General features: G+C 44.1%; 3 protein-coding genes across 3 annotated transcripts; 2 read left to right on the forward strand and 1 right to left on the reverse strand.

The window, feature by feature from the left end:
- Positions 1–1,742: 1,742 nt before the first annotated feature.
- EME2 (essential meiotic structure-specific endonuclease subunit 2) lies at positions 1,743–9,482 on the reverse strand. Its single transcript, XM_075830372.1, has 9 exons — positions 9,273–9,482; positions 7,358–7,996; positions 6,218–6,354; positions 5,897–5,989; positions 4,166–4,278; positions 3,658–3,757; positions 3,143–3,258; positions 2,200–2,389; positions 1,743–2,117 (listed from the first exon to the last, which is right to left on the reverse strand). Exons 2-9 carry the CDS (start codon positions 7,869–7,871, stop codon positions 1,881–1,883), a joined length of 1,500 nt encoding a protein of 499 aa, XP_075686487.1. The 5' UTR covers positions 7,872–7,996; positions 9,273–9,482; the 3' UTR covers positions 1,743–1,880.
- A 249-nt stretch (positions 9,483–9,731) lies between these two features.
- Positions 9,732–13,607, forward strand: MRPS34 (mitochondrial ribosomal protein S34). Its single transcript, XM_075831432.1, has 4 exons — positions 9,732–9,956; positions 11,363–11,566; positions 12,750–12,792; positions 12,982–13,607. Exons 1-4 carry the CDS (start codon positions 9,843–9,845, stop codon positions 13,266–13,268), a joined length of 648 nt encoding a protein of 215 aa, XP_075687547.1. The 5' UTR covers positions 9,732–9,842; the 3' UTR covers positions 13,269–13,607.
- Positions 13,608–17,250: 3,643 nt separating this feature from the next.
- Positions 17,251–21,324, forward strand: NME3 (NME/NM23 nucleoside diphosphate kinase 3). The gene is made up of 5 exons (XM_075830373.1): positions 17,251–17,441; positions 19,079–19,209; positions 19,499–19,600; positions 19,695–19,807; positions 20,389–21,324. The coding sequence occupies exons 1-5, from the start codon at positions 17,396–17,398 to the stop codon at positions 20,504–20,506; spliced, it is 510 nt and encodes a 169-aa protein (XP_075686488.1). The 5' UTR covers positions 17,251–17,395; the 3' UTR covers positions 20,507–21,324.
- The last annotated feature ends 4,799 nt before the right edge of the window (positions 21,325–26,123 follow it).

Below are 26,123 nucleotides of genomic sequence, written 5' to 3' on the forward strand. Positions count from 1 at the left end.
GCCGTTTTCACATTGCCAGAGGTTTGAATGGGTGAGGCCAAGCCGCAAATACTGACAGGAATAGGACCTGCTCTGAGTTTTGTGGCCCGGTCCCACAGATCCATGAAAAACACAATAGTGTGCATGGGGGGGGGGGGGGGGGGGGGGGGGGTCATAGAAATGTATTGGTCAGTGTGCTAGCCTGCAAAAGAAAAAAAACAGCACACGGTCGTCTGCATGTAGCCGATGGTTTTTAGATGACCGTAAGGGTATGTGCACACGAGAACTGCAATTACAGAGGAGAAAACAGCTCCTGAAATTCAGACGTAATTGCTCGTACTCGCATTTTGCGGGGCGTCTTTTACGGACGTAATTTGGAGCTGTTCTTCATTGGAGTCCATGAAAAACGGCTCCAATTACGTCCTGCACTTCTTTTGACGAGGCTGTAATTTTACGCACCGTCTTTTGGCAGCGACGCGTAAAATGACAGGTCGTCTGCACAGAACATCGTAAAGCCCATTGAAAGCAATGGGCAGATGTTTGCCGACGTATTGAAGCTGTTTTTTCAGACGTAATTCGAGGCGTAAAACGCTTCCATTACGTCTGAAAATAGGTAGTGTGAACCCAGCCTAATACGACTGCCGGACAAATGAACTAGACTTAGGTCATCATAGGATACCATGTGATTTAAGTTCCGTATTATAGAACAGCGGGGGAGCCGGGTCTTGCAGCCATAACACGGACCCTAAGACTCAGCCGCGGTACAGCCGTCTGAAACCAGCCTGACTTTTTATTTACTGCGTTAATCACTTGTTAGGTTGTAATAAATTGTATTTTAAGATCTCCAGCGGGCCCTCTATCCACCATGGTTTTGCCACGGTCCCTCCCCATTGACTTCAATAGGGACAACTACACCGACGCAGTTCTAGAAAATGTTCCTAAAACGACTGAACCCCAGCAAAAACGTATACAATGTGTTATGTCTCCGGCAGGGAATGAGGGGGCGGTGCATGACACAGGAACTCAAAGATCACTATAGAGAATATCCTGGTGATATTAAACATTATTGTCTGTAACCAAACTTCTTGATTTAAAAATCTACTTTTGTGTATACAGGTCCTATGCAAACCTACTTGCAGGATCAGACTACACATAAGGTTGGTTTGTAGTCTGTAACCATGGATACACAGGTCTGGAAAGGAGCTGTATACACAGAAAAGTAAGGTTTTTGTTATTAAAGTGTACATATCCTTTAAAGGGATTGTCTACTACCTGAAAATTGATGACCTATCCACCAGATATGTCATCTGTGGGGGTACGACTCCCGGACCCTGCGCCATTAAGCCGCTCTGGCTGCCTCCGGGCATCGGACGTACATGCCGGAAGCAGTTGCCTCCAGCCACTGAATAGCGGCCGAGCTGCAGCAATGTACAGAGATATCTGCTTCCGGCTCCATACAGCACATACTGGGCCATAACATCCGGTCCCCAGAGGCAGCTGGATCAGCTTAATGGTGCGGGGTTCGAGTGTCAGACCCGCACCGATGATATCCCGATGACCTATTCGGTGGATAGGTCATCAGTTGTTAAGTAGTGGAAAACCCCTTTTAAGTAACAAATATGATGCTGATTGCAACAAATACAAGTATTAATATGCAGTGGTGGTGCGATACCCTGAAGTGTGAATACAACCTTACAGCTTTAGTCGGCAGGAACAGATTAGATTTATAGTATTGTTTTCATTCACTGGACTGCAGACAGTGATTACGTTATTGCAGAAATTAGATCTTTAATTTTCATTTGTTCTGAAGCCGAATCGGCACCAGAGTCTCGTACCTATACATAGAGACAAACGTCACGCCTCCACGCCAGTGCGAGTCACGTCCATTAGGAACAATTGGTCTATGAATTCAGATCCAAAACTAGTTCAGGATTTGTTGCAGTCATGAACAGCCAGATCCGCCGTGATAAGTCTGGACCGATTCGTCTATCTCTCCCTGCGGCTTGCTCATCACCTTGTGTGCTGCTGGCATCTTCACCCAGAACATCGCCCTCTTCTGTGGCACCTGGGTTACGTGGCACCCGCAGATCAGAGAGGAGACTGAGTTTCTCCCGTTCAGTTCTGCACGCAGCATAAGCCTGGAGAAGGGTAGGAGCGAGACTGTCAGCACTAGTAATCCTGGACACGGATACATGAGATACCGAGATTTATGGTTCTTGCCTGCAGGAGGAGCTGTGGGGAAGGATAAGCCTCCGTTATGGTGGCAGCCATTGCCGGACTAACTCTGTTCAACTGCTGAATTTGCCTTCTCCAAACCAGGGGTAAACCTGTGAGCGATCCTCGAGGACCCCACCCTCTCCAGCTCCCCACCGAGGTGCAGAATGAGTAGGACTGAGCTTCCCAGTGTATCCTGGAGAAAGAAATGATGTCATAAAACTAAACAGGAGTGCTCAACTTTTAACACCATTTTATTGAAATAGGTCTAGGATTGCGCTAATTTCGTAATATATCTTTACAGCGGTCAGAGCTCCAAAGCCTCTGTATAGAAAGATTTATTGATTTTTTTTTAAAAATTGACAAGCTGACTCCCTGTATCCACCACTAGAGGGAGCTCACTGTTCTACATCAGGCAGTGAGCTCCCTCTAGTGGTGGCAGTAGGAAGCTGAATGTACTGTTTTTAAATCTGTGCCTCTGCAGGGGATTTGGAACTCTGTATCAGAAAAACAGAGCTCCAACTGCTATAAAAATATATAAAGAAACTTCGCAGCACAGAATTTGACCAAAAACAGTGAAAAGGTGGATATGCAATGAGCTACAGCGCAAAAGAATGCAAAATGCATACAATATATGTCAAGAACCATCCCACTATTCATACATTTCAGAGTACTGGATCTATTCCGATTTACAATTTGAGCGCAACATGTGGGAACTATTACATTTACCGCAGTGGTCTGATGTGATAAAATTCCAGCTATTTCTTATTCCCATCAAACTTCCCCTTTACTTGGCATAGTCAGTGGTGACCGCTGCGGACTACAACAGGTCCCTAGGCACAGTGAGTCCTAGGTTAGGAGATATACTGGACGCTTTCTATAGAGCCACTTGCCACCGAAATTAACTAGTCGTGAGTAATTTCCCACACAGATCTCTTTTTCAATTTACCGGAATGGGCGTTGAGCCACGCTCTTGGTCACGGCACATACATGCTGCCCGAGCTGCTTCCAGGTGTCCAGGTTTACCACCTCTGTGTTGTGATATAGCTGTAGAAACACAAGGGCCTGGCCTCCCATATAAAGCATTGTGTAGAACAGGATGTGAATATCACTAGTAAATCATTAGAAAATATATTATATTATATAATTGATATTGCATAAAGCTCCAGTATAAGCAGGTATGACATAAATAGGAATTTTAACTGAGCAAAGCGTGCTGCCCCGTTTCCTTCTTGAAAAGACGACCCTATAGACAGGCTACAACATTGCTATGGGTACCAGGAGGTGCGGGCAGCAGCAACGAACTGCAACTCCCCCAAAAACTGAACGCAGAGGGCCAGAGCCGCTAGCTGGCATGGATGCCACATCCTCACTGGCTACATTATTAATGCAGAATTTATAATATATATATATATATATATATATATAAAAAGCTGTATAGTATAAGAAAGCTAACCACCTCACCTCATCTATATGTCTCCAAATGACCCAACTGTCTTCCGAGTGATGCCTAGCTCTCCTCTCCAGTGAATGTCTCTCCATTTTGTAAGACAGCTTTAGACACCTATAAGTGCAAAAAAAAGTTATTTCCTTTGGGACCCCCAGAAAAATTGATTAAAAAGGCCCTTTAATGCACGTTAAAAATTTTGAAACCGTTTTTTTTACATCCTACTTCTAGGCTGAGATATGATCACTAGAAGTTACAGGCCCAAAGCCTGAGGTGGCAGTACTGAGAGTTTCTGATGACATGTCCTTTGCTATTTTGGTCAGGTGGAGCGTTGGATGTGTGGATCCTAAGCACTGTCCACATCAATATCTTCAGGAGGCAAACCACCACATGGAGGCGGCATGTCGTCTTCTACCGTCTGCTGAATGGTAGTGGGGGAAGGGCTAGGCTTCACAGTAGCGGTATTACAGTTCTTAACCAACTTTTGTTGTCCTGTAAAGAAGCTATGAATACTACAGCACTTGCCTACGATAGTCTCGGAGTCCCAAAATAACCAAAGTGATCTTCTTATCAGGGTATTTTTTGGCAAATCCAAACACAGCCCCCGGGGTCTCATTATTGCTTGAGGTCACTGGTGCCTGCGATGTATAGAGTGGTAATGTCATTACATGGATGGGCAAGGTCATAGTTCCTCCTAAAATATCACCAAAACCTGTGAAGTTCTTAATCACGAGACGTGACAGCCGTGTCGCCCTGAAGCCCTAGCCTTTTAGGGTCTCTTCAATGCTACTCTCCAGCCTGGTCCAATAATTAGAATAGGACCCGCGCACGATACTCAGAGGGAGTTGTATGGTTACCTTGGTAACTCTACTGCCCAGCGTGCAGCTCTCAACGCCCAACGTCAGATAGGGCGGTAAAGTAACATTGGAGGGACACTTCATTGGAGGTTAAAGAGCAGATTGTCTAGTTCTGTGTAAATAAAGCTTAATTGTTGAATATTGAAAAGTTTTGCAACTTTCTTATATAATTTATATGTATCCGCGTTATTAAAATTGACAGCCTATCCTTAGGCCATCAATATAAGATCGGTGGGGTCCGACTGTTGGTACCCACGCCGATCAGCTGTTTTAAGGGGCCCACTTGAATGGGACAGCGGTGCCGTACGGCGGACGGCTGCACGGCCACTACAAATGTAACGGCACATGCAAGTATGAACGGAAAGGAGAATCATGTAAAACAGTGAAGGGGCTGCGGCGCTCGTACGAGAGCAGTGGCCAATTCAAACAGCTGATCAGTGGGGGTGCCAAAAGTCGGACCCCCACCGATCTAATATTGATGGCCTATCCTAAGGCTAGGCCAGCAATTTTGATAACCCTGATAATCCCTTTAATACATATTTAAATTCTTAATCTTTTTTAAGATCTCTGACCTAATACTTCTGACTGCTGTGGGTCTGGTACAGTTGTATCCAGTCTAGACAGTCCTCTGCGACCTAAATAGCCTGATCTCCCTGCTGATACATGAAACTGCACTGATACACTGTAGCAAACTATTAGCTCAGGAGAGGGATTTGTGCTACTGGTGATGTATTTAGCTCACAGAGGAGTGCCCAGACTGGATACAATTGTGGCGAACTCTCAGCTGTGAGAAGAACAAGGGGTTATCCAGGTTAACATTTTTTTACTAACGGCTGCAAATGTCTTGAAGTAAAAAAACAAAACAAAAAAATCAATACTGAGCTATTCTCTCCCCTGGCGATCCAGCGCTGCCGCTCCGACGGTTCTCCCGGTGTCTGTGGCATGTGACCACTGCAGCCAATCAGAGGACTCACCGGTGATGTGTCGTATTCCTGGCATCAGGGTACCGATCGCTGATCGTTCAGGTCCTGAATATAACCCATGATCGCTGAGCCCTCTGATTAGCTGCAGCGGTCACAAACAAACACCAAGAGGACTGCTGAAGAATTAGCACTGGATCTTCGGGGGAAAGAATTGGGGTGTACCGCTTGTTTTTTTATTACAGGACATTTGCAGCCGTTATTTAAAAACAGTAACAACCCAGATAAAACCTTTACGGGTTTTCAGTCTCTGGACGGAAGCAAGAATGTTACCATTCACTGAGAGCAAGCAGAGATCTTGAAAATGGTAAAGGATCAATCACTCCTCTCTAATGCCCCGCGGTATGAGCTATGTGCGCGGTTTCACAGTTCAGATGTTACTCTACCAAATTTCCACTCTTCGCTCGTCCTCGTGTTACCTGAATGTAGCTGCGAACGCTTATGAGAAAATCTTTAGGCTCCATCAGTATCAGCATTTCATCCTCTTCTCCACGGCAAAGCTCCAGACCCTCCTGCAAAACAACATAGGGTGCCTAGCACGAGAGAAGCACCGATACCGACCCAAAAACAAAGGGAAAAACTAGTGCAAAGGCCAAAGTGGAGCAGTTACCCATAGCAACCAAAGAGTCTGAGAAATGAAAGCTGGAATCTGATTGGTTGCTATGGGCAACTGCTCCAGTTTTGATAAATTTCTCCATATTTGCCAAAGTTATAAAAAATTATTTAATAGATGATCTTACTACACGCGTCCAGTCGCCCGGCATCTCTCTCCTCCACGTGACGCTATAGGGAACAGAGTGTGGCTCTATACAGTAATTATAACCGGCCGTTCTCAAGGATTCCAGCAGATCTTCACATCCCGCATCCTGAAGGAGACCTGTGGACAATGGGATAATATAAGATACGTGCGGGCGTACCTGATTTTTGATTTTACAAATTGTGCCATTGCCTCCATGGACATGAACTCTCCATACAATGACTACCTAAACCTACATAAGAGCTGCAGTGTAAAGCATGGTGGAAGGACAAAGCAGCAGCCTTCAAGAAGGTATGGATTTCAGACTATTAAACAATTAGATAAGCTGCAGTCACTGATAATAGCAGTGTCCTAATAGAGCACCCAAGACTAAAAAATATATATATCAGATCTAGTGCCTGAAATCCACCCCTTTGTTCGTTCATTAGACACAAAGTTAAATAATAACATTATTTGTCACCACTAGAGGGAGCTCACTGTATACGGTTATATTATTGAATACAATGGGAACTGTATCATTCCCTATACAGGAACAATAATTCCCCCTAGTGGTGTCTGGAGGCAAAAATTATTTTATGATGTAACTCTATGACTATACAGGAGTTCTGACCCCTATAAAGAATTTTGGATGAATTTATATTACATATTATATATACACTAGGAATACTAGGTCTTAACCAGGACTGTATATGGAGGGGGGGGGGGATTTTGTCATCTCCACCATGGGCACCAACGTACTTGGAAAGCCCGCTTTGTAATTGAGCTGATCAGGTATTACCCAAATAATAGTGCCTAGACTGCTTCCTCAGAATCATGAGCCCCCCTCCCAAATTAATTCATGTTGTGATGGCCCTTCTCCAAGACTGCTCGGAGTGTCACTGTAATTGGGAGAGACCACTGAGGTGCAACCACCTCTGCCTAAAATGCAAACCAAGAACTCCCTTTCTTGGATTCGGTGGTGGTAGGACCCGAACGGTCTGACTTTTAGGGGATATGCCAATGTGGGAAACCCCATTTAACTCCAAGAAGAAGGGAACCATGAGAACCGGTGCAGACAAAAACTGGGAGTGCTGCCCGTAGACTGGTTCCTATACTTGGGACTCCGCGTCACGCCATGTCCTACCTGCATCGAGCTGGACCGTCATGTACTTCCCACATTGATCCGGTCTCAGGAGCTTGAGCGCCAGTGCGGACTCCTTTCGTTTCTCCTTCTCCTGCTTCTCCTGGTTCCTGATCCTCTCTTTCTCCTGCCTCTTGGCCTCTTTTTCCTTCCTCCGTTCTTCTGCCTGTATCCGGTCAGCCTCCAGCTCTTCACAGTTTTTCCTACACTTCGTTTTTTTATTTGGACTGGGAGTTGTGGTACCAGGTAGAGGCACGGATAACGTAGACGTCTGGACCTCAGCACAAGGTGGAGCTTTAGTTTTCAGATCAGGATCCTTCGCATCCTGCGACATCTCATAGACTTCTGGATCTTGAAGACTTTCTTGATTACCACTTGCCAATTCTGTAGCCGTGGGGTCATCCTTCTCAATACTCGGCGACTCTTCCTCGGAGTCGGATATCTCCCAGGTTTTGGCCCTTTTCATGATTTTCCTTGGGGACCTTGTACATGATCCTTTGTCCTGTTTTGTTTCCATCACAGATCTTGATTATGATGATAAATGGGATTTACTATTTTTTTTTCCCCTTCATTAATTTTGCCATTTAACTTAAAATTAGGCCTTCATTAGAGCAGATCCAGGCTAGTTAGAAGATAAGAAGACTAAAAATAAGGAAAATAGGATATTATATGACAATGAAAAGAACGCACACACACATATATATATATATATATATTACACAAAACACGCTAAAGTATAACATTAGTATAATTTATGCAGCTCTTGAAATAGGATTTTATCCCAAAATTTAGTTGAAGTATGAAAATTCTGTAAACAGAAATCCTCATATAAAAAAAATGTAAAACACTATCAAATTAGCACAAATAAAACAAATCATACAAACAACCACATAAACATATTTAAAGGGAACCGGTCAACATTTTTGAGACCTAAAAACGGCTGACAGAAAGATATAGTGAGAGGGGGGGTAATATAACGTTACGTTTTGTCTCAGTCATGCAAGTTGCATGACCGATAAACCGACGTTTGAACATTCGGCGTGGCGGTTGCAAGTGACACTCTCGTCTCTGAGTGACAGCCAATCAGGAGACTGCTAGAGCTGTCACTGAGAGCAGAGGGGCGGGTCTTGCAGCACACAGTGCAGGAGCCCTGCCTTAGTAGTGCTTGCGATCGCCGCGTCGGAGGTATTAAATATAATTCTATCGGTCATGCAACTTGACTAGAGGTTTTTTTCCACAATGCCCTCCTCTATATTTCTCTGTCAGGAGTTTGAAGGCCTCAAAACTGCTGACAGCTTCCCTTTAAGAGACTGCAAAACTTTCTCTAAAGCCACATGTATGAGCCCTAATCACCCGATATCTCCGGCCCAATGGCGACTGGTTCTTAAAAAAATTCTCGTCGTCGTACTTGCACATCTTTTCCCAAATATACTTGTCAGAGCACGAACATCGCAACCAATTCTTGATCTGGCTATCTTAGCTATTCTACACAACCAACGCCATTTGTTCATTGTCACCATGCCAAAAAGTTTTTCCATAGGTTGAAAAACTCAAGGGGTTGTCTGCTATTAGAGCATGTGAGGGGGAGGGGAATCACTTTATTAGCCAGTGCACAGAACAGCTCTTGCATAGAAGTATTTGCAATCCACAGGTGCCCATTGATCTCAATGGGCACCCCAATAATTCATTTTCCCTCGATCAGACATTCGCTGGAATCCTGCAATCTAGAAAGGGGTTGTAAAAAGTAGAAAACCTATTTAAAGAAATAGTGTATTATTATTAGAAACCTTTACTGCCTAGGTGGAGATTATAAGGGAAAAGATTCCAAACAGTCTAATAATTCCAATAATTCCAAAAATATTGTTACAATTTGATCTGAGTATTACATCCTTGTACAAATAACTAAGCAGCAACTTACAACATGATACCTCCTCCAGCCAACCACCAGATCAACTCTGCTCTGTCTCCTTCTAGCACAACACCCATCATCCTAATGTAATTACTCCAATGTGTAAGGAAGAGGTGAAGATTATTCTCCTTTAGCCCAGAGCCTTCGATGACTCCATTAAAATGGCTCCTGATTAAGACAACTTCATTTTCTCCTCCTACATAATCGATTACTCTTGACTGCATCATATGACCAGACACGTCACATGGAACATCTGTCAGCGTCCATATTTGTTTTGGGCAAGGTTGTTGTTTTTTGTTTTTTTTCACGGGAATTATACATAATTGTTATTCTGTCACATTCTTGCTATAGGTTGGAATAAACAATCAAAACGGCATGTGTGTATTATTCATTGAAAATGTATTTGCTACTGATTATTGTAAATAAAGCTCGTTGAATAATAAAAAAAAGCGCACAGCGGCTCGGATCACGTGACTTAGTTGACAGCTCGCTGACGTCATCAGGCCGCGACGCTGCTGGAGATTCTGGGGTCACCCTCACGTGTTTTGGGTTCTGGTAACTGGAGCACAGTGTGGGATCATGGCAAAGAAAAAGAAGTTGGGTCTCATTGCTGAGATGGCCCGAAAGATCCGGGCGTACAGAGAGCTGAAGAACCGGCCGCGGCACTCCCAGCGCTATGCTTTGGATTACGAGGTTACTGTGTCTCGCTTGCCTCATACGGAGGGTGTAGCAACTATTCAGTGAAAATGTTGTTTGACTCGCCAGGGTGCGCAGTTTCCATAGAAACGACGTTACACAACCACTAAAAGTCGCATGTCGATTTTTCCCCCATAGGATCCTGCGTCTTTTAGACACTCTCCTCTGCCTAAGGCTAAGGACAGTGCTGCACGGTGACTTTGGTTGCGAATGTGGTAGCGTTATAATACGTGACTTGTAAACCTGCTGGATTTGTGGTCCCAGATCGCAAGTCGCACGCGACTTCGCCTGCATTGGCTTTATTGTAAGTCGCGTGCAACTGTGACTCATCTGTATGTATTTCTTCTGGGTGTCTTAGAAGTTGCAAAGCCTCCGGCTAGAGCTACATGGTGGCACTGGTTGCGCGGCTAAAGATCGTTGTGTTCTCAAGCCGCAGACCAGTCACAAACATTCTTCTGCACAAAGTCGCTGTGCAGCCCACAATCTGTGCGTTTATGCGACTGCATCTTTGGTGCCGCATAACTCTGTCGGATCCCATTATTTCAGTAGGAGACGTGCGACTTATCAATACTAAGAAAGTCGCGGGGAAGTTGTGCCAAAGTTGCATGACTGGCAATCGTGCGACCAAAGTCCTGGTGTAGACCTTGCCAAGGGGTGTGGGAATATGAAAAGGTGCAGAACTGGCCTGAAATCACGACTCCAAACATCGCAAGTGTGTAATGACAGTCTTGCAGTCTGCTAAAATGTACGACAGGCGTCCTGTGGTATTGGGTCAGAGTATTAAATAATTAATAGTTATTAAAGGGTCTGGTTTTTGGTTATTTGGTTTTTTTTTTCTAGAAAGGCCACCACTCTTGTCCATGGGCTGTGTCGGGTATTGCAGCTCAGCCCCATTGAAGTCAAACCTACACTGCCATGTCACCATGTTCACTGACTCGCTTGTATAAACTGAAGCTTACCATACACTTTGGATCGCTGTTGGCAGAACCATAATTCGGCCGACCGCTATTCCTCCCGATTCCCCCATACGTATGCACTCTCAGCTCAACCGAACGTGCATGGGTTTTCAATGGGGAGAAGGGAGATAGATGCAGCCGGACACCTCGGGCAGCGGCTTATCTACTAATAAACAAAAGGATCGGGCATGTTGAAATTCGACACACCCGATGCTTTTTTACCCCGACATCTTTCATCAGGGGAGAGTTGGACATTAAACTGTCGTCCGGTCCCGCCGACATACATCTAATGTGGCCAGCTTTAAGCTAAAACCTCAGACTGTCCCTGGATGCGAGGTCTTCGTATACCTATTCATTAACGTGACCGTTTTCTTGTACCATCGCATGTGATTGTGTTCTGATTGGCTGCAGTCACTTATAATGGAATCCTACCATGTCTTTCCACAGACCATGACTCGACCCTTCAGTGGCAAACGTCTGCCAGTTCTTGCTTGGGAAGATGTAAAGAAGGAGAAGAGACTTTTCACTTTGCTTTCTGGCTTAAGAGCATTTGGAGTGGGACGAATGGTGACAAGGAAATCGTGGCTGGAGGAACATGATGAGCCCTGTTACTGGACGATAACAAAGGTCAAAGTAGACTACACAGCTGAGGTGAGAGGAACAACCGAGAACAGTGGTATATATGAGGGTATTCCAGTTTTCCCCCATAAATATGAGATTGATGATAAATGATATATTGGTGGCGGTCCGACCATTAGGAACCCCAACGATTGCTTGACTTCGCTAATCATGTATTCATCCTAGAGTCATATGGAGCAACCATGTGCCTGATTGACAGCCTTTCAATGCAACTTCACTGGGGTCCCCCATTTTAGTGATCAGCAGTTTGACCCCCAGTGATCTAACATCTAAAGGAATTGTCTCATCACAGGGTTTTATCCAAATTAGGGATGTGAGCCCAGGTAAAGGCTTCCATCCTTATTTCCTACAGCTCACCCCATTACAGCTACTACTTTCCGAGCTTCTTCTTAAAGGATAAATTACTCCTATAAGTTTCAATAATGGCTAATAACTATAGGATTCATGGTATCTACACACATGTGGATTATTGCCTGTCGGTGTAAGACTATGCCTCTGGCATGGCCTAATATATAGCAATGGTATGCCTAGAGGCCTTTGTCAGGCCCCTAGCTGCCATGGCAACCAATTGGCGGTCTGCAATCGGATTTGCGGGTCACCGTTGGGTGACAGAGGGAGCCTCCACCCTCTGAAACTATTTAGATGCAGCGGTCACTATTGACAAGGGGATAAACACGGGAGGTAACTCTGATCCTGACCGTTAGATCAAGATCCTGGCTGTTACTCCTGCTCCAGCCCGTGCGGGATACCCATGCAGGATTTAGACTAGGCCGTTGTGAAAAGTCCCATTAGTAACCACTGTGAAAAGGCATATTTGATGGTCACTAACTGATTAATTTCATAGGATATCCGAATAGGGGTCGGAGCTCCGTGTTCTGTTCCAGAAATACACTGCTTCCCTTCACACAGATATAGAATTATTTAAATAATCTGGCTGCCTGCAGGGGCCACTAGGGGGCATATGGATTAAACAGCTTCCATTGAACTCCACAATAAATCAGTCTTTAGAAGGTTCCCCCTAGTGGTGGCTGCAGGCAGCCAGGCTTTTAGCATCCTGCTGATTTCTGTACCAGAAGAACCGAGCTCTCGTCCCTATAACGCTATAGTAAAAAATTAATCCGCACAGAGTTTTGGCCATTACAGTGATTTTATAATTATATATATGTAAAATGTTTTTTTGTTTTTTCTCTTCTAGAATATGGACCATGGTGAAGCTTGGGGCTATTTAACATTTAGAGGTAAGTTTATCTCTATAACACCTCTCTGTATCCGCACAATGCTATATCATGAATCTTTAAATATGACTAATTCCATGTATAAAATCTTCTTGTCGGATTGAGGATATTCGTAGCTGTGAACCACTTTGGTTGCAATCATGTTTTCTTAAGATCTCCAGCACTGACTTCACCCTTCTTTGCTCCAACCAGGCAAACAAGAGTCCGAGGAGACCGCGATAAGCAAAGTCATGTACCACGACTGGCGTCTCGTACCACGACACGAAGAGGACGACTTCAAGACGTTTACGCCTGTGCCAGAGATGGACGTCATCACCTGCGTGCTATACCCACCTCTTGTGAGAGCTATGATGTTGGCCCAGATGCAGAAGGAAGGAAAACCAATAACTGAACCTCTTCTGGATCTTCAGAGGAAGCGCATCTTCTCCAGAGTGAAGTTCGAAGAAGAGAGGAAGGCCCGGTTGGGGACACCTGTATGATAAAGACTTGGCCGTCTTCAGATCCTGGCCTATATTAATGAACATTCATGGTGCCAGGGGCCTAGCACTGTGCCAGTGGGAGTCTGGATCACACGTGAAAAATCCCTCCATAGGCTATGATCCATAAAAGACCTGTAGATTGAGTTGTATCTGTTACCCTGTCCGCTTCCCAGTTTGGATGTGTACAGGTTGGGGCTACTATGTCCTATATAAATTAATGTGGTGATTTTAATACCGTCTGCCGTTCATAGAAGACACAGGACACTACTAGTTGTCATTGGTTGATGTACAGGACCATTCATATTGACTGAGCTGTAATAAACTCCATTTATATCGAAACAGTGAGGCGTCCTATTTATTATTTTTATGAACCACTTTCGCTCCAATGTGTCTGTGCAGTAAAGCAGGGAGTCTTAGATGTGGCTACAAATTTAAGTAGATTTTGAGCTAACGCCTCCTGACATCTCCTGCCTATTCAGTGTCTGCAGAGCTTGATCGAGTGATTACAATCTAATAAATATAGACTTTGCCAGGCAAGTGCATTAATCTCAGAAAAATTACTCTCCAGAACTCGGCTAAGCTGTTAACATTGTTTATCGATTCTGGAAACAACCATCAGAATTGTCAATACAGCTCTTGGCTATAACAAACTGTAATTCGGTTATGGTCCATGTGCTGAGACATCCACCATCGCTGAAACGAAGATGCAGAAGCGCTCCACTGAGCACTCATCTGAGCGCTTCTTCATATTTGTTTTAGCGATGGTGGGGGTCTCAGCACCCGGACCCCCACCGATTCAAAACTTCTGAGAAGTCTCTGACATATCAAAAGTTTTCTGAAAGTGCAGTCACTCTTTAAGTTGTATATTTCTCCCTTTGAACACTGTTTAACAGTTTACATGTCGAACTATATAACTGTAAATACGTCACATAGTATATAGGGATCCTGGTTTGCAGCCTGTATCTTGGCGTTGTCCAGAGCTGCATTCATAATTGTCCTGCACTGATCGCAGATATACTGACAGCATTCCCTGCTGGTTCAATGTCGGCACTGTACTTACTCTGGTTATTTGTATTCGCTGTTACAAGCTTGTTGACTGTTTCCAATAACAACTAGCAGAATTGTGAATGCAGCTCTGGAGTATAGCACAGGCTGTAACGCAGGATCAGTACAAGATATGTGATGTACAAAGTAACTCAACTATTTATGTAGGGTAAATCTATTTCTAAACTGGAAACGGTGTCCAATGTTGTACATAATGGTTGTGTTTGTAGCCTATGTTCCTTCCTAATAGTTGAAGGGCTGTCTCCCAAAGAAAGGGTTTCCTTACTTCCCTCTAGTGGGATCTATATCACACACATTGGAAATATGTTTTTGTTTTTTTTAAAGGAGATCTGTTGGGGGCCAAGTTATCTTTATCAAGGTCATTTAAAATTTATTTTATTTCTGTTGCTTATATAGCGCCAACATATTTTTCAGCGCTGTACAGAAGCTGTCATCAGACCCTAATCTAAATTCCCTATACGTATGTTTTTTGGAGTGTGGTAGGAAACCCATGCAAACAAAGGGAGTACATACAAACGGTGCAGATGTTGGCCTTTTTGGGGCGCTGTGCTAAGTCGCCTTCTGTATGCGCCAGCTCCCCATGCACACGGCCTTAGAATTCGTCTGTAATTACGGACTCATTCACGTCTATTGCCCACGGACAAATTCCTATATATATATATATATACGGGAAGGTGTCCGTGCCATAGAAAGCCTCTGCAAAAGATTGGACGTGTCCTATTTTTTTTTTGCTTTTAACCGTGCTCCCATACTTTATGGGAGCACGGCCTGCAAATGCGTCCGTGCCCGCAGTTTCGGACCGTGATTACGGGCACGGTCGTGTGCAATCTGCTGAGAAATCACTAATTTGTCATTGAATGTTAATGTTAATTTTTATACTAAATAAAGGTACCCTTGAGCACCTCCCCCCCCCCCCCCCCCCCCCCCAAATCACTAGAATTGGAAAGCTCTAAAAGAGTTTAAGAAATCCACAAACACACAATAATACCCCAGAAAGTGGAGAAAGAAGAACAGAAGCTTCCTATGTAAAACCACATCTCTGCTCCCTCCTCTCCCAGCATTAACATAATCTCAGAAGGTTTATACAGCTAAGCATGGGAGCGTGTGTGTAATCCCAGGGATTCTGGACACTGGCAATGGGATTAATGACAACAGGATGGAACAATGCGGCTACCTTGTGACTCGGTGAGAAATGGCATGAAGTGTGTCCCATAAATGCTTAAGTGGAACCAAACTCCATTTACAATCATATCTACAACTATATATATATATATATATATAGGGAATGGATATACAATGAGGCCGGATTCACACAAGCAATGCACATTTCGGACGTGAAAAAAACAGCAGTTTTTCACGTCCGAGGTGCATCCGTCTGCGCTGCGGGACGCGTTATCACATCCCCCATAGACTACGAGTCCATGGGGGCGATGGGTGAAGCGTGAAAAAATAGGACGTGTCCTATTTTCTCACGAACCCTTCACACGGTCCATTGAGACGACGGTCGTGTGAACGGCTCCATTGAATTACATAGGTCCGTGTAACGGGCGTCGTTTTAACGGCCGTCACACGGATGTATAACACGTCCGTGTGAATAAGGCCTTACGCAATACAAAAACAGATGGTATTAGTCGGGGGGGGAAATAAACACTTCCTCCTCGCTTCAGGGTCTTCGTTTTCTCTACACCAGCGATTGTATTGCTACGCTATTCATCCTGCGGGATTGGTCAGTGACTGATTCTGTTGGATAAACCCCCAGCTGTGTGGGATCTTTTTCCTGCCCCTCCGACAGTGCTAATGTGGATACTCACATGTTACAACAGAGCAGTAATGCCCCTGATGCCAAGCTCATGTTGGCAAAGCTGGAAACATGTGGAAGATGTAGGAAAGGTTCATCCTTCATGTGCGTTGTCTTTAGGATTTGTTTGCGCACCAGTTTGTCCTCCATGTGAGATTTGTGATTGGTGTCACCATGGTGCAAAAGTAGAGCACTGAAGGGCAGTCCTATGTGTGCCAGAGCTAGTAACGTGGCAGTGCTTGTATATTGTGCACATCTACGCCACTTTTCAGCGCCATTTGCCCATATCTATGTATATTTCATGCAACACAAGTGTCCATAGGAATGCTTCTGCAATACCAGACACAGCCCACAACCCATGGACAAAAGTCGCAGTTTTTAGGGAAAAAATAGGGTTAGTGATGCCAGTTGGCACTTTAATGACAGAAAAAAGAGCAGCTCCAAAACATAAATTGGTCTATGAAGTGAAATGTTGTGCAGACGGAGAAGGTTCATGATCGTATGTAAGGCGGTATTTTTTTATGTCTTTTTGTTTTCTTTACATAAGTATGCAGGTTGGTTTTGTGAGTGGGGAATGCAACTGGCACTATTCATGGAATCACTCTGGCTGGCACAGACCTACATATTTAGGGTATGTTCACACACAGTGACCAAAAACATCTGAAAATACGGAGCTGATTTTGCATTGGGGCCCAGGAGCTTTCCGTTATGTCTCTGATGAGATCTTGTTGCTACGGTCAACTGCTCCACCTTCACTTGCATCAATCTTTATTAACAAAGTTGTGATTAAATATGGCGTCTCCCTGTGGTACTTTCTTTCTGAGCACGCCATGTGAAAAATGTCCTGAAAAAGATTCTCAGAAGTTGCCAGCTATGGTGTGCATCTGTATTAAAAGGAAAAAATAAATGTATTAATGAACTACACAGTAAAATGTAAATATATATATATATACTAATTCAGCCCCCAAAAAATGTCCCTAGCAACCAATCAGAATCCAGCTCTCTTTTCTTGCGTGCCGCTTTGAACATAAAAAAAGCAGTCCGATTGGTTGCTAGGGGAAACCGCTAGATTGCGGCCTGCACTGGTCATTACACCTGTAGCCCTGGCTATACCTATCATAAGCGCCATAACTCTCCCCGTATATATTATATTATATACATAGCTTCCATCTCTGTATATAGTTTCCTTGTGCTGCGTACGCGCCCCCGGGAATACCAGCCTCGATGACGTGCGCGGCCCCGGCTCCCTCTACCTGCTCTCGCCATGATCTGCCTGGTGCTGACCATCTTCGCGCACATTTTCCCCACCGGTGAGCGGTGTGGGTGGAGGGGAATGCCGGGTTTCTCTAGGTCTCTTTTTGTCGTCCATGTTCTTCCTCGTGTAGGGAAGGCCTGGGCCGGGCGTGTATTGTATGGATGTCACATAGGGACGGTCGTATTTCTAATGCATTGTCCGCTTTGTGTGTTTAGGACTGGTGTGCAATATGTGCATCTCCGGCTGCAGTGAGACTACAACTCCCAGCATTCAAGGGCATGTTGGTGGTTGTAGTTTCACAACAGCCGTAGAACACCACACGTTAGTGCACATCACACATGTTGTAATCTCTATTTCCATTGATTTCTGGTCTGCTTGACTTTTACTTATCGCAAACGGCTAAGTGGTGCAAAGGAAAAGTGGAGCAGTTACCCTTCGCAACCAATCAGGTCACTGCTTTCATTTTGCCTCTAAGTAATTAGATCTGGTTGCTACGGGCAACTGCTCCACCTTCACTTGCATCAATCTTGTGATTAAAATGGCGTCTCCCTGTGGTGCTTTCTTATATATCCCGGGTCTTAAAATGCGCCAGAAATTCCACGTTATGGGATAGCTTTTCGGTTTTGTGTAAATAAAGTTAAAAGGTGTATTCCCATCTTATACGTTTATGGCATGTCTGATAGGTGTGGGTCCCCCACCTGTCTCCAGAACGGGGGTCCGCCATATCCAGGCAGAGAATGAATGGGTGGCCTGGAATTACGCAAACCGCCTAGCTCGCAATGCCCTACGGTTTCCGTAATTCGCGGCGACCTCGCCATTGATTATCTGTCTAGAGGCAGCGACAGGATGGGGTCGGGGGACCCACTTTCTGGAGATAGGTGTGGGTACACCATCCATGTCTAAGGAGGGAATACATCATGAATAATATATAATGAAACATTCTGCCATTTTCTATAATTCTGTGTTTCGATTCTTCACCATGCCCAAGATCTTTGGTTGCTGTCAGTGAATAGTCAGAGGCTCAAAACCCGTCCTGCTCCTGTCCGGCTGACACCGTTGCAGGACTCGGGTGTTTTATGTAACGGGCCGTGTAGTGCGACACCCTGTGTGGGTGTATTTTTAGCACTGATCGGCTCTGTTCACACGCTTAACAAAAAACGGCTGAAAATACGGAGCTGGCTTCAAGGGAAAACCGCCTCTGATTTTCAGCTGTATTTTAAGCAACTCGTGGTTTTTGTGGCCGTTTGTGGAGCTGTTTTTCTATTGAGTCAACGAAAAACGGCTCAAGAAGTGACATGAACCTCTTTTTACGAGGCTTTTTTTTACGCGGCCGCTTTTAGAAAAAAAACGCCCCGTGGGAACGGAACGCCGTTTTTTCCATTGAAATCATTGGGCAGATGTTTGGAGGCGTTCAGCCCCCAAATTTTTAGTAGTTTTTCAGGTAGTTTACGGCCTGAAAAACGTCTGAAAATAGCCCATGTGAACATATCCATAGGGTTTATTCACACGGTGCAGTCATATCGTTTTTCCATGAAAATGATAACAAAAAAACGCAATTTGATCGCAGTGTGAATAGCCTTTTAATGGGGCTGATTTTCTCCTGTTCTGTATTTGCCCCTTTTGTATATGATTTAAAATTTTGGTAGATCAGAACTGAGCGCCCCTTTTACTAACTGCTGCTTTTCTCTACAGCCTGGACGGGAATTTACGAGCGCACCTTCTTAGCTATAAAACCTGATGGGTATCAGCGGCGCCTGGTTGGTGAGATCATCAGGCGCTTCGAGAGGAAGGGCTACCGGCTGGCTGCAATGAAATTGATGCTGGTGGGTCACAAAAAAGCTGCACTCCTGTGTCTGTTCGTGCCAGTCGTCACCATGACCTCAATATTTAGCGACACAAGAATTTTGATCTTGTCGTGGAACTTTTCCTCCATAGAGACACATTGAGGTTGTGCGGGACAAATGATAAAGCGACTCTGGGCACCCCAGAAAAGTCAAAGGCGCTAATGCAATGGGGGTCCCCAGCAGCTCCCCCAATCGCTATGTTCCTTTAAGGAGGTGGGCTCCACATGGTTTTCGGTATATATGAAGCTGTCGTCTCCTCTCATTACAGGCATCAGAGACTCTTTTAAAGGAACATTACATTGCCCTGCGGGACCGTCCGTTCTACGATCGCCTTGTGAAGTATATGGGCTCCGGGCCTGTGGTTGCCATGGTAAGAATAAGCTTCCTGTGACTGGTGATAAATAAATTTAATACCAGACCGGCTTGTACTTTCGTTTTCTAACGGGTAAACCTGGTTTCTGCAGGTCTGGCAGGGCCTGGACGTGGTGAAGACGGCCCGCCTTATGCTTGGGGAGACCAATCCCGCTGACTCCTCGCCAGGCACTATCCGTGGAGATTTCGGAGTGGATGTCAGCAGGTAAAATACAGATATATAGGCTGGATGCTTACGAGGTCTTGTTAGGCCTCATGCACACGACCGTAGCCGTGTGCACGGCCGTGATTTTCGGGTCGGCCGGCTGCGGACTGTCAGCCGCAGGCCGCCCGCAAGTCGCGGGACATGCACATTGTTTTCAATGAGCCCGGACCGCAGAACCGGGCCGTAATAAGACATGCCCGTTCTTTCTGCGGTCCGGGCTCCCGGGCCGTGCAAGGACCGCAAAAACTACGGTCGTGTGCATGGCCCCCATAGAAAAGAATGGGGCCGCAATTCTCCCGTGGATTTTCGGGGGAATTGCGGCCGCAAAAACACGGTCGTGTGCATGGGGCCTTAGGGTGCGGTCTCGTGTAGCGGCAACCAAAACCACGCTTGCATGTGGTGGCCATTGGGCGCACGATTGTACTGGTAATACTGCAAGCGAACCAGTGTTTTGTCTGCCTCATATCAGTGATCGTTTTTTGTTCATAGGGGTTTCATCATGATAAAGGATTTGGATAACCCTGCGTTACTGTTACGTCATTTTATTTTCCTCACTAATTTTCCTTTTTTCTTCATTCCAGGAATGTGATCCACGGCAGCGACTCCAGAGAGAGTGCCCAGCGTGAGATTTCTATTTGGTTCAGACCCGATGAGATTATCTGCTGGCCGGACAGCACTGAGGGATGGATCTACGAGTAAATGCTGCGTGGGGCTGTTACAAATTACACAGGGCTTTTTTTTTTTTAGGACCGTTAATCCAAAGGCTGGGGTAAAACATGACTGTAAAGGGTTTCACATTTCTCAGGAGGTGATGTTGACCCCGGAGCATTAATTAAGAATTCCGTCCAAACGGCACTGATCTTCCCTTGGTTGAACTTGATGGACACGTGTCTTTTTTCTATCGTACTAATTATGTAACTATTGTGTCCCTGAATAGTTTGTGAGTCCTCACTCAAATGGACATATTGTACTCAAGTTTAACCGTTCGTATCCCAGATGTAGTATTTTCCCCTACGGTTCTACTGAGCTTAATTTACAGCATCCCAGATCCCCCCACGGTGCTCTAAGTTTGGTTTAGTAGAACCGTCAGTCTGGGTATTTTTCCTAGAAGGTACATTAAAAGGTAATCTACAGTTTGCTCTGCCCATGTACCACTGCCCTTTATTTCCTATGAGACTGGAGGTTTTGTTTAACCCCTTCAGGACACAGCCTGTTTTGGCCTTCAGGACGCAGCCAATTTTTTCAAATCTGATATGTTTCACTTTATGTGGTAATAACTTCGGAATGCTTTTACCTATCCAAGCGATTCTGAGATTGTTTTCTCGTGAGACATTGGACTTTATGTTACTGGCAAAATTTGCCCGATACATTAAGTATTTAATTGTGAAAAGCACCAAAATTTAGCGAAAAATTGCAAAAATTAGAATTTTTCTAAATTTATATGTATCTGCTTGTAAGACAGATGGTAATACCACACAAAATTGTTGCTAATTAACATCCCCCATATGTCTACTTTATATTGGCATTGTTTTTTGAACATCCTTTCATTTTTCTATGACATCACAAGGCTTAGAACTTTAGCAGCAATTTCTCACATTTTCAAGAAAATTTCAAAAGGCTATTTTTACAGGGGCCAGTTCAGTTGTGAAGAGGATTTTAGGGCCTTATATATTAGAAACCCTCGATAAGTCACCCCATTTTAAAAACTTCACCCCTCAAAGTATTCAAAACAGCATTTAGAAAGTTTCTTAACCCTTTAGATGTTTCACAGGAATTAAGGCAAAGTAGATGTGAAATTTTCAAATTTCTTTTTTTTTTTGCAGAAATTAATTTTTCATCTATTTTTTTTGTAACACAGAAAGTTTTACCAGAGAAACGCAACTCAATATCTATTTCCCAGATTCTGCAGTTTTTAGAAATACCCCACATGTGGCCCTAGTGCACTTATTGACTGCAGCACCAGCCTCAGAAGCAAAGGAGCACCTAGAGGATTTTGGGGCCTCCTTTTTTATTAGAAAATATTTTAGGCACCATGTCAGGTCTGAAAGGCTCTTGCGGCGCCAAAAGAGTGGAAATCCCCCAAAAGTGACCCCATTTCGGAAACTATACCCCTTGAGGAAATTATCTAGGGGTATAGTGAGCATTTTGACCCCGCAGGTTTTTTGGAGAAATTATTGGAAGTAGGCCGTGAAAATGAAAATCTACATTCTTTCAAAGAAAATGTAGGTTTAGCTAATTTTTTCTAATTTCCACAGGGGCTAAAAGGAGAAAATGCACCACTACATTTGTAAAGCAATTTCTCCCGAGCAAAACAGTACCCCACATGTGGTGATAAACGGTTGTTTGGACACACGGCAGGGCTTAGAAGGGAAAGAGCGACATTTGGTTTTTGCAGCTCAAATTTAGCAGGAATGGTTTGCGGAGACCACGTCGCATTTGCAAAGCCCCTAAGGGACCAAAACAGTGAAAACACCAAAAAAGTGACTCCATTTAGGAAACTACACCCCTTGAAGAATCCATCTAGGGGTGTAGTGAGCATTTTGAACCCACAGGGGTTTCATAGATTTTATTAGAATTGGGCAGTGAAGATAAAAAAAATACTTTTTTTCCAATAAGACGTAGCTTTAGCTCAAAATTTTTCATTTTCTCAACAAATAAAGGAATAAAAAAAAAAAAAACATTTGTAAAGCAACTTCTCTGGAGTACGGCAATACCCCATTTGTGGTCATAAACTGCTGTTTGGGCACACGGCAAGGATCTGAAGAGAAGGAGCGCCATTTGGCTTTTGGAGCACAGATTTTGCTGGATTGGTTTCTTGACACCATGTCACTATTGCAAAGCTCCTAAGGTGTCAGTACAGTGGAAACTCCACAAAAGTGATTCCATTCACAAAACTACACCCCTTGAGGAATTCATCTAGGGGTGTAGTGAGCATTTTGACCCCACAGGTGTTTCATAGATTTTATTAGAATTGGGCAGTGAAAATTAAAAAAAATCCTTTTTCTTCAATAAGACGTAGTTTTAGCTGAAAATGTTTCATTTTCTCAACAAATAAATGAAAAAAAGCACCACAACACTTGTAAAGCAACTTCTCCTGTGTACGGCAATACCACATATGTGGTCATAAACTGCTGTTTGGGCACACAGTAGGGCTCAGAAGGGAAGGAGCGCCATTTGGCTTTTGAAGTACAGATTTTGCTGGATTGGTTTCTGGGCGCTATGTCGCATTTGCAAAGTCCCTGTGGGACCAAAACAGTGGATCCCCCCCAGAAGTGACCCCATTTTGGAAACTACACCCCTCAAGGTATTCACTTAGGGGTGTAGTGAGCATATTAACACCACAGGTGATTGGCAGAAATTGGTGTGCACTCGATGTTGCAGAGTGAAAATGGGATTTTTTTCTATAGATATGCCAATATGTGGCGCCCAGCTTGTGCCACTGGAGACACACACCCCAAAAATTGTTAAAAGGGTTCTCCCGGGTATGGCGATGCCATATATGTGGAAGTAAACTGCTGTTTTGGCACACTGTAGGGTTCAGAAGGGAGGTAGAGCCATTTGGCTTTTGGAGTGTGGATTTTGCTTGTAGTAGTCTTGTATTGAGTCTTACTGGTGTTTCCGTTTATAATGTGGGGGTACATGTAAGCCGGGCGGAGTATATAAGGGGCATAGTCAGGTGGTATAATAATGGGGTAAACAAAAACAATAAAATGATCCATAGATGTGTGTTACGCTGTGACACAATCCTTTCTGCACAGGCCGGTGTCGCACTGATAAACTGTGTCCTTTCTTATCTCCCTTTTGGTCCACACTCCGCACCTTTGCAGTTTGAGGAATTTTGCTGAGAAGTGTTGTCCTGGTATAATACGGGCACCTTCGCTTTCAGCAGATATGTTTGGGCCCTCCTCTTCCTGGTTCCCTAATTTTAGGGGCCTTGATAATTCGCCACTTGAAACAGAAGAAACGTTTCCCTCGGGCCGGCACAACTGCATATTTTTATTTCCTGGCTTATTGGAGCCTTAACTAATTTTATTTTTTCATAGACGTAGTGGTATGAGGGCTGTTTTTTTTTGCGGGACGAGCTGTAGCTTTTATTGGTACCATTTTGGGGTACATGCGACTTTTTGATCACATGTTATCCTTTTTTTTTTGGGAGGCAAGGTGACCAAAAAACAGCAATTCTGACATTATTTTTTTAATTCTTTTTATACAGCGTTCACCACGCGTTATAAATTACACGTTACCTTTATTCTGCGGGTCAGTCCGATTCCGGTGATACCTAATTTATACAACTTTTTTATGTTTTACAACTTTTTGCACGATAAAATAACCTTTGGAAAGAGAATGGATTTTTTCTGTCGCCAAGTTGTGAGAGCCATAACGGTTTTAAATTTTTCGTCGGCGGAGCTGTATGAGGGCTTGTTTTTAGCGAGACGAGTTATAGTTTTTATAGACACCATTTTTAGGTACATGCGACTTTTTGATCACTTTTTATTTCAATTTTTGGAAGACAAAGTGACCAAAAAATAGCAATTATGTCAGTATTTTTTAGTTTTTTTTTACGGCGTTCACTTTGCGGAATAAATAACATAATATTTTTATAGTTACGGTCGTTACGGTCGCAGCGATACCAAATATGTATGGTTTTATTATTTTTCTCAATAATAAATGACTTGATAAAGGAAAAAGGGCGATTGTGTTTTGTGTTATTATTTGAAACTTTTATTGTATTTTTAGAACTTTTATTTTTACTTTTTTTACACTTTTTTTTTACACTTTTCTTTAGTCCCACTAGGGGACTTGAATGTCCAACTGTTTGTTTGATGATCTAATACATTGCACTACCCATGTAGTGCAATGTATTAGAACTGTCAGTTGTTCACTGACAGCAAGCCGATCAGGCACGTAATGGGGAAGCCTTTGTTAGGCTTCCATTTGCCATAGCAATCGCCCCCCCCCCCCCCCCCGCAACAATCGGCCCCCGCAATCGCGTAGCGGGGTGCCGATGTTGCTATAAGAACTTAAATGCGGCGGTCACTATTGACTGCCGCAATTAAGGGGTTAATCGGTTCGGACCCGACCCGATGTTTTCCCCCAGTACTAAGGCTGCTAGTAGCAGCCTGTACTGGGCGATGCCGGGCTGCGGGGAGCGCCTGTGTGCTCTGTTAGGAGCCCACGTGGATTAACGGGCTGCAGGCACAACGACCAGCTTTGCAACCTGTTAATCTACGTTGGGTGGTCGTGAAGGGGTTAAAGGGAGCCTGTCCCTAGACTTTAGGGCACTATATAAACACCAAGTCCCTATAATGCTGGGTTTAATGTCCTAAATATCCCCCTTTTAAAACTGTCTGTTTTAGTATTTTCTCTAAGGGTATGTTCACACGGCCTATCTTCTGCTGTTTTTCGGGCCGTAAACGCCCCGAAAAACGGGTAAAAATAACACCTCCAAACATCTGCCCACTAATTTCAATAGAAAAAAAGGCGTTTCGTTCCGACGGCGTCTTTTTTTTATTTTTTTTTTTTTTTTTTTTAACGTGGCCGTTTGTAAAAACGGAGTGTAAAAAGTGCATGTCACTTCTTCAACCGTTTTTCATTGTCTCAATAGAAAAACAGCTCCAAAAACGCTTAATGCTTTAAAAACGGCTGAAAATCAGGGACTGTTTTCCCTTGAAAACAACTCCGTGATTTACAGCCGTTATTTAGTTTGCCGTGTGAACAAACCCTCAATAGAAGGGATAATCCAGCGTGCGCTGTGTGTAAAAGACCAGAGTCCTGAGAGGTGTACCAGCCACGGCGTCATCTGAGCATGTGCAGGATGCCGCTGAACTCATCGCAGGATTTTTCTCTGGTAATTTATATACTGCGCACGCTGGATTATCACTTCCTTTTACACAAAATGCTAAAACAGACAGTTTTAAGAGAGGGATGTTTAGGAGGCTGAACCCCAGCAGTATAACGACACGCCGGTGGTTTTAGTGCCCTAAAATGTAGCAACAGGTTCCCTTTAACCCTTCACATACCTAGAAATATAGAATGAGCTTCTAACCCTTATGAGAATTCAGACCCTCACACTAACATGTTTACTGAGAGCTGGTCCACTTGAATGTCTTGTTAATGCGGTGTCTATTTAAGTCTAGACTCACTCAGTTTAATACGGCTGCAATACCGGAGCTCCCCACTAGTCTACTAAACGGAACTTCCATAACTATACAACCTAATGGTGATCGAAGTTCGGAGCAGTAGAACTTCAGGGGTCTGGATTGTGTGGGTGTAGTATGCACGCTAAAATACGACTGAAAACCAGACTTTGGGTAAA

This window comes from Rhinoderma darwinii, chromosome 6 (assembly GCF_050947455.1).
Source record: "Rhinoderma darwinii isolate aRhiDar2 chromosome 6, aRhiDar2.hap1, whole genome shotgun sequence".
Classification (NCBI taxonomy): Eukaryota; Metazoa; Chordata; class Amphibia; order Anura; family Rhinodermatidae; genus Rhinoderma; species Rhinoderma darwinii.